This window comes from Marmota marmota, unplaced genomic scaffold (assembly GCF_001458135.2).
Source record: "Marmota marmota marmota unplaced genomic scaffold, marMar, whole genome shotgun sequence".
Taxonomy (NCBI): domain Eukaryota; kingdom Metazoa; phylum Chordata; class Mammalia; order Rodentia; family Sciuridae; genus Marmota; species Marmota marmota.
This window is the reverse complement of record NW_025999864.1, coordinates 4,139,004-4,148,239: the sequence shown is the minus strand read 5'-3', so window position 1 is coordinate 4,148,239 and position 9,236 is coordinate 4,139,004. Positions and strand designations below refer to the sequence as shown.

At 39.0% G+C, this 9,236-nt stretch overlaps 1 protein-coding gene across 4 annotated transcripts in view; it reads right to left on the bottom strand.

Moving 5' to 3' along the window:
* Arid5b (AT-rich interaction domain 5B) overlaps positions 1–9,236 on the bottom strand; it is a 183,078-nt gene that overhangs the window by 14,429 nt on the left and 159,413 nt on the right. For all 4 annotated transcript variants that reach the window (XM_015504696.2, XM_048814437.1, XM_048814428.1 and 1 more), the window contains one exon: positions 7,878–7,975. In XM_015504696.2, coding sequence (XP_015360182.1) covers positions 7,878–7,975 — 98 coding nt within the window. The remainder of the gene's footprint in view (positions 1–7,877; positions 7,976–9,236) is intronic.

Genomic DNA, 9,236 nt, shown 5'->3' with positions numbered 1-9,236 from the left:
CCCCCCCCCCCTTTTTTTTTTGGAAACATGCTTTCTGAATTTTCAGTAGTTCCTTTGTGAAGGCATCTGTTACTCACATAATTGAAAAGATGTTTGTGCAGTGGCATGCTTGAGAGTACAGTTATTTAATCTTAATGATAAAGCCCCGAGGACAGAAAATCATAAGTAGAAACCTCTTGTTATTTATCAAAAAGAAAAGGGGCTAAGACACCTAATCTATTCTCAAATTTAAATTCATGCTTGATGAAAACTATCAATAAAACATAGGACCTGAAAAGTTTCTTAAGTACTATAGTTAGGTCCAAAGGCAGCAAGGAGGTAGGTTGAAAACAAAAATGAGACAATAAAGGAGCCTGACGAAGAAAAAACTGCTGTTTGGCAAGATTTTTTTTTTTTTTTTTTTTTAGGTCAAACAAAGAAACTTGCTGCAGTTTTACAGCATGACATACACACTTGATTAGTTTGTGCCTGAGGGTGTTTTTACACTCAACAGTGTAAACTCCAACTTCTATTAATTACAACTCTCATTTAGAGGCGAATTTTAAGAATTTTTAAATAGAGAATTTTTTTTTCAAAGGCTGTTGTTTATTTTTTTTTAAACAGAAACCAGTTTTTCTACTCCAGGGCCTGGCTGGGGTTTTGTTTTTCTTTTTCAAAGTTTCTTGAAATATCCAGGCATTGGAAAGTTATCAGAGCATTTTAGGCATGCTGAGTGATATGGAGTGTGAGGCTCTTCTGTATGAAATTACCTGACTATCCTTTGGGGAGAAATTCTTTACAGATGATAAGAAAATGCTACTCAGTGGAGGGTATGTTGATCTGGTTCAGGTCCCCTGTGAGAAGCAGCTTGTTGGGGTATAGACAGCAGCTGCACAGCCTGGGGCCACCTAACTCTGAGCCACTTGAATTTGACTTCCTGGGAGGCTGTCTATTGATAAGGGCCAGCAGGTTTTCTGCTGGTTCAAGGAAAAGGAACCGAGCACCTGGTGGCAGTGTTGCAGAAGCCACTGGCTAGGACTTCCCTCAACAAGACAGTTGGGAAGGAGGTATACAAGGCCATAGACTGGTCAACACCACCCCACTGGCCCACAGGGCAAGAGAGTTACCGAACATCAAGAAGACAGACTGCACTGACTGCCTTTAGAAGTTCAAGACTTAGAAATCTCCTGAGGTGCTCCTCCCACTACCACATTTCCTACCTCTTTACAAATATTTTCTAGTGGGAACCTCCCTTTTGGTTTGGATTTAATTTAGTTCATTCAATCCCTCTCTACTGATGTGTTTGTTCATGATGCTTCACTGGGTGCATTAGAAAAATTTCAAGGAAGGCCCTTCGCAGTTGCTTCTTTATGGTCCTTGAAATCTGCAACTGAGTTATTTTAGGCAACCTGTGATGATCTATCCTATTTTCTCATTCTATCTTTTTAAGATCCAGTTCAGATTCTAGATCCTCCAGGAAGACTTTTCTTATTTCAGTTGTAAATTCTTTCTTCCTTCCTGGATCTCTATTGAACCTGTTATTTGTATCCATTACTTAACTAGTTTTTTAGACCTTAAATATTTAACTCTTGGATGCATATATGGTCTATAAGTCAGATCTTGTGATAAGTTAGAAAAATCAGGAGTCACAGTAACTTCGAGTTCTAATGATCTGGCAGTGGGGATAGCTGGGAGTGCCATATTGAGGATGCTAAGGCTGAACCTGGGCTCATGGGAAGCAACATCATGTTTCCTTATCAATCTCTGCCATGAGTGTGGTAGCATGGGCATCTCCTCATTGTTTGCCAGTTCCATTCTCAACTTTCTAGTTCTTATATTCTCATTATCCCTGACTCTGCTTTTCATATGGTTGATGTTCAAAAAACACCAACTGGCTCTTGAGGACAGTAGCAAAGGAAAAAAATGGCAGTTAAACAAATGGAAAAATCCATCCTACTCAAGAAAAAGAAAGAGGAGGCCAAAAGGAGAGGCTTCTTAACCAATTTCAAATCCAGTCTTAGGCTGTGCTGATAGACTGATACAGCTCCCATCCCAAGAAGTATTATGTCACATCTGGAGTAGCTTTGGGTATTCTGAGTGACACAAATTGGAGGCATCTATATGAGAGCAAGCCAAGCTGGGGAAGTACCATAAATTGTGCTCTGAGACTTGACTGAATGGAATAAGAACACTTGGAATGAGAAGAGAGCTTTGCCAAGCGTCTGGAAGCCCATTACTGAGAAAAGGGAGCACATAATAGATTGGCCCCAAAAGGCAAGGCAGGGCAATGGGAAGCCACAGCAGGCTCCGTGTGTGGAAGAGTGGAAACAAAGCACCTTCCACTGTGCCACTTCCTCCTCAGTCTCCCACTGCAGGTGCTTAGCAGAGTCTGCAGAGCCTAGGCCAAGCACAGTTCATTCCTATGCAACTTAGCAAACTGTGGACTATATTCTGCCCAAGGGAATGGTTGGTTTACTTTATGTAAAAAAAAATTTTAGGAATACTGGAGCCAATATTTGTAAAGTCACATGATTTCACCTACAAATGATCTTGAAAAGATGGACGGTCAGGAAGCACAGAGATTGCATCTGACTACAGCAATGGTGTTGGCTTCTCCCACTGGGCCTCTCTGGCCCAGGCAGTGAAGGTGCTTTTCCTTCAAATAATCTTCTGCTATTCTACCTTGCCTCTGCTCACATCTGTGCCCTCTGCCCTGGTAAGCATCTGAGTTTGTGACCATGGCATGGAACAGTGCTTCTCCAATGATCAGAGAAGAATGATCTTCTAGATTTCCCATCTGATATTTTAAAAAATACTATAAAAATGAGTTACTAGAAGAATAAAATTTAAAATGAGACACACAAGGCTCGGGAGGCTGAAACAGGAGGATCGCAAGTTCAAAGCCAGCCTCAAAAGAAGTGAGGCACTAAGCAATTCAGTGAGACCATGTCTCTTTAATAAAATACAAAGTAGGGCTGGGGATGTAGCTCAGTGGCTGAGTGCCCCTGAGTTCAATCCCCAATAGCCACCACCCCCCAAATAAAGCCACACAAAACACAAGCCCCAGTTTTTTATTACATTCAACAGACATAAAATTATTCTGGCAAATTTCAGGAAAAGTGTATCAAAGGTTATTTGAAGTTGTGCTTACTATTAGCTCTTTATAGACTAGTAGCAAGCAAATCATGGATGGGCCAGAAAACCTCATATTAGTAGCAGTGGTCTTAGCAAGGTGGGTACTAAGGGACCTTTCAAATGTAAAATTCTGAGGTCCTGACTGGGACTTTCTCAATTCTGTATTTATTAGCTTCAAGGATGTCAAAATGATCAAGAATCATGGAATTGTGTCCCCAACATGAACAGAACTGTAACTCACCTTGACTTCTTTGGCCTACTGCCATGGCATGATTAGCTGAGTTCCTTAGAAGCTGACAGATTTTTAGTCTTTATTCTAAAGCACATGCTCATCTTACTCAGAGCATGAAGCCTCCCCTACCTTGCCTACCACCTTTAGCAAAAATAAGGCAGACCCTCCAGCAGTCTGTCACTCGGTTTCTGCCCAAGTGCATCTGGCTAGGGCACAACTCACCCCAAGACACTAAGAAGGAAGCTGCGTCAGCCACGCAGAGTGACAGTCTTGTCCAAGAAGTGCTTATGGGAAAAGCAGAAGGTTAGAATTTGAAATTGGGCATTACGTATGCAAGAAGATGAAGCGTAATTGCTCATTTCCCTCACAAACAAATACATTTGTTTATGATTTTGATTTTCTAAATACTCAGAAAAGCACATCACAGAGTACTTTTGCCTTAATGCTCCTTTTAAAATCCCTAATAACTACTTCAAGTGCTCTACAGAAACAGACCATGTAATTTATTCAGGAAAATTAAAACCAGTAATCTGGTATTCTGTGTAAAGACTTTTTTTCCCCTGCTTGTGCTTCAAAAACATTTAAAAGAAAAAGAGAGAGGGAGAGAAAGAAAGAAATCTGCATGTGAAAACAAAGCCTTTAAAGTGCATTACCATTCCAGAAAAAATCAAGCTAAAATTCCATAAATGTAGCCATTTTCCTTTTGGTTTCCTTTACTGATAAAATGATTTGGGACGTCTTAGGTAAAGAGTTGGACAAAAAGAAAATGTTCCACTTAGAAGGGATCTGTGCCTAGGAGGATGTGGGCATTTTTCTTTGCGCTATAATCTATAGTAACTTTATCTATAAATCCTGAGCAAGAAATGTCCAGAATAACCACATTTCATAAGCTTTGCTGAGTTTGAGACATCTACATAGCAACAGCCTTGCGATGGGAACACATTAATGCTTTTTATATTGGTAATCATCTGTAACATGAGCAATTAAGTACAGTACTAATGGACTATGGCCAGGAGCCTGGTACTAATATTAAAAACTGACAGAGATGAATAGGTTTGGAAGCAAAACCAGGCTGACAAAGACATTTTTATGAAGTGCTTGGACCTATTTGATTTAAACCAATCAGAGGCAAGTTTGGACGAGTCGGGCCTTCAGCGACAATGATGCATTCACAGGCATTGTACCATTTCTGCTGTGCCTTAAATAAAAACACCCATTGATTCTTTTCAACAGCCCGCACTTTCATTATTACACTCATTAATAAACCAAAAGTGCCCAACTAATATACAAGTAACATTTACTGAGGAACTGGCTACTTTTTTCTTGTAGTAAAATGAAAACATTTACTGGAATCATGAACCACACTGCATGAAAAATACATCAGTGGATAATGCATAGTAGATCACTCGCTCCTTTCTCATCTTCTAGGAAAGCAAAGCTGGAGGGAGGGACTAGGTAAAGGAGCAAGTCTCCATAATAGGAAGGAAAAGAAGGAGAAACCAGCAGGTAGGGATTCCAATCATTCTGAGATGGTTTTGGAAGGCTGTAAGAATTTCAAAGGGCATCTCCAGATTAGACGTGCCTGCAAAGTCCTGACCCTTCTCAAGGAGCCTTCATAAAAACAGTGGCCCTTCACCAATCTAGTCATCTCTGTTTCATCTGTGTTTGTGCAGCCTGTGACTAGCGAGAATGATGAAATCCACCCTCATCATGCAGTGTTAGCCAGGAGTATAGTCACTTCTTTGATCTGTCTCTGTACAGATCTGAGTATCCTCTGCCTTTCTCTGGGAGAACCAAATAAAGAGAAGATGCCCCAGCTTCTTAGCCCCACCACAACATGTAGGATTACGGGTGATTGCTTAAAGATGGTGATTGGTTCCAGAATGAGCATGGTACTGTAAATGCAGTCTGAATTTTTGAAAAATAAATCAATGATCTTCAAATATTGGCGGTTGGCTATTATTAATGAGTAATTATTTATGGTACCCCTTGCATCTGATTACAAGATCACAAAAGAAATATAGGAAAAAACACTAAGAGCTTGCTAATTGCCTGAAGAGCTGTGCAGAGATGTCCCTGTTAAGGTTTCAACTTGGCAATTGGATTATTGTCTCTCAACTATAAGTTCACCGTGCTGTACTCTACTAGGTTATATTTGGAGAGGAACTTTTAAATGCCATGTCCCTTTTGTCAGCTGTCTTCCTGTGATAGTTCTGCAAATAGGGGACTCTGGGATACATGAGGAAGGGATAAGGGATCCCCCCTCTCTTTCTTTTTTGCTTGCTTTTCATATTAGCACCATACCAACAGTGTTTCACATCAACATCAGCTTAAGAAAGTCCATATGGTAAGTTCTCCTTATTGAAAATCTAGAGTGGTTTCTATTTTTCTTCCTGCACCCTGACTGATACACTGACCACACGAATTCTAGATTTGGAAAAATAACGTGGCTCTTCAAAAACTTTAATCCAGTGGGAAACAGACCTTTATGAATTATCCAGTCTGACCCCAAGAATAATGAAAAGAACTTTTTTTAAAACCCTGATAATGTTTGGTAAGGGTTAGAGTTTGTGGTATGTCTACTAGAATTTTCCAATTTGACTGATTGAAGGTTTTGGGAAATCTGCTACTTCAAGAAGAGGTAAATCATGAATCAAAGTGCATCACCTTCAAAAGAAAATATCTTGGCATTTCATTTAAGACGGGGGTTATTTTTAGACATAATTTCTCAAGTGAATTACACACACACACACACACACACACACACACTATTGGATTCAATCCTTCTCTCTATCCCAAACATTATGTACTTATTTTCCGACCATGTGATGTTTTGTAATTCATTGGATTAGTGTGTGCACTCTTCAACTACACTGAGCTAGCTCACAGCTTTTTCTAATTTTATTTGTTATTTGGTCCTTTAAGTTTAATGGTTCAGGTGTTGGGGACATTTGCCCATGAAGGAAAGGGACATTCACTCTCAGAAGTGAAGCTATTTGAAAGTAGAGACAATATTTCTAACAAAAATGATATAATTAAAACCTTGATTCACAAGTCAAAAACCAAGTAGACTATAGTATCCTTGGATGTTATTTATAGAACAGACACCTGAGGAGATATGGTGCATTAGGGGTGTACCTTTTATGTACAATGAGGATGTGCAGGGGTTTTGTATTAAATACTGAGAGAAATAATATATTTTTAAAATTGATGCATTATATTGAAAAACAACACTAAGAAGAGCAGCCATTTGAAAGCCTACTGTCAATTTTTAAAAATCCTTCTGGATTCTAACATTGCCAAGGCAAGCTCTTGGGAATACTTTGTGGAAAATTTTCATGAGGTACTAAACCCAACTCAATTTACTTCGATTATTCCTACAAAAGCATTCTAACTTTTGTTGAATGGCCATACTAAAAGAGGCTGTAGGATAAATTCAGTACAGATGAAAGTACAACTGAACTTAAAGGAAACATGACTAAGAACTGGTGTGTTAAATGGCATCACCTGAGAATGCCCATATATAATCCAAAAGTGAACATCGCTGATATTCTAGTCAAACTGGACTGAAGTGGGAATTGTAACCAACTCTAAGAAGAAGATCCAGTAAATTTAGTAGTTGCTTTACTTTTCAAAATAGCAAGTGAACTGGTCTGTTTATTCAGATTAAGACTGCATGCATAGCCACTATTAAAACACACACACATACACACACACACACACACACTTCTACTTGATCTCCCAAGGTCTGAATTTGAAACCAGGTTGTTCACTCCATCAATGCACTTCTTCTGGGAAGTGCCAATTTTAAGAAAGTTGGTACAAAATAAATCAATGAAGCTTGAAGCACAGAACAGGATAATGCACAAATTTGCAAACCCGCCATCAACATTGTAGGTAACCCAGTCCTAACGCAAAGGGGAAAGACTCTTGCGGACACAAACTACAGGAGGCTACTAACTCTTGCATTGCTTCCTGGTTGCATTATCACCACCCTTCTGAAACAGGCAGAAATTGTTAGAAAACTAAGCTGCATGGAGTTTGGCAAGAAGATTTCTTGGGACAAAGGCAAAGCCATAGAAGAAAAAAAAAAATACTAAGATGGGAAAAAACAACAGACCTTCTCTGAGACCAGTGCAGTTATCCTAAGAACACTTACTCTTTAATGTTAATTCAGTTACAAAGCAACATCATAGTAACATTGCAGATTTTTTTTTCCAGAAGTGCAAATATTTCATGGTAATTGACCCCCCAGAAACATCCTGAGTAATCTATGCTTGTAAAGGGAGAAGAAGGCATTGCCAGACAGGTGGTCATAGGACAAAACCAAACTAAAAGAATACCTAATTTTAACTCCAGAGAAAGCCATGTTCTCTAAAAATCACGGGGCAAGATGCAAAGAAAATGCCATAGGGATATTACAGTTCCCTAAAAGGTCCTTTAGACTTCCTCTGTCTTATCTTTGACCAGAGCTTCTTCCAATGAACACACTTTTAATTTCGCAAAGACTTTCCAAGAAATGGTTCCTTACCTTTCATAATGTCTGCGGGTGCAAGTGGCGGCGCTGGTGCTCCCAGGATTACCGCCTAATTCATCATAAATATGTTTCCACTGACGGCGGGCTGTTATCTGAAAAAATGGCAATGAGAAATTCAATCTAGCACCATCGGCGAGTCACAGTGCCAGGCTTCAATACATATGTAACAGTAAGAATAGAACAGACTGTTCTGGAAACCCAGAAACAGAGAAGTCCAAGTGAATATATGGGGAGACTTGTGGTTTTATAGCAAGATCTCACTTTACAATAAAAATGGCTCTATATTTTTGTCACCCACGTGCGTTTTCATCTAAGGCATCTCCCTGGCTATTCATGTAGTTGTTTGTCCCCCTCCTGTGATAAATCATCAAAATAAAGTCACATTTCCACTAAACTTTATCTTAGTTCATCAGCTTAAATGAATCAAAATTAATACTGGTTGCCTAAGTCTGGTGAAGGCGGGTGGCCAGGTTCACAGGTTAAAAAAAGAAAGGATTTTTTTACTAAACATGGTTTTGTATCTTCTGATTTTTGAACCATGTGATATGCTACCTACTTTAAAATATAAATAAAATGACAACATAGATTAAATAAAATGATCAAATCGGTTGAGGAATTTACAGTCATCTCAGGCTATATTTTTATGCCAGTTCTTCTAACCACCAAAACAAAACCAAAATCTGAAACTGTATATGTCACAAGCTGTTTATTTTTATTCACTTAGGTCAGGAGTATGGGATATTGATCAAATCCTATGTAAACTAACATATTCCAAAGTTAGAATGCTCACTTATGTGTATTATTGAGTTGGGTGAATAAAAACAAACAGCTTGAAATATACTGATACACTGAACTGCACACTGTGGTCTTCTTCTTCTTTTTTTTTAATTTTACTTTTGTACATAAATTAAGATTTTAACAAAATAACAGATGCAAGATCTGGCAAATGATTATTTTGGGGAAACCACGTCACTTACTACATCCAAGCAAGTCTAGTGTTTCCTTGAAACTAGGAAGACAGGGCAAGTTTTGAGGTCCTAGTTGAACATTTCAAAACAGGGTTACAGGAAAACTGTGCTACTGGACTATGTAGGGGACAGATGCAAAGGTGCCAGTGGCATTTAGTACAATCAGGACAGGAGTTGTTTTTTTTTTTTTTTTTTGAAAAATACCCATGGAGTTCTCAGCACCAGCAGAGTTCACCCAAGGGGCAAAAGGCAGCAGTGGGGCTGGAGGAATCTCAATTTGCAACTGGGACTCTGTAATTGCAGTTGAAGGAGAAGAATGGGGAGATGTTACAGGGTAAATAATACCTTTTCCATTTCAAATAAAAAAGAACCCTTTCATTTCCAT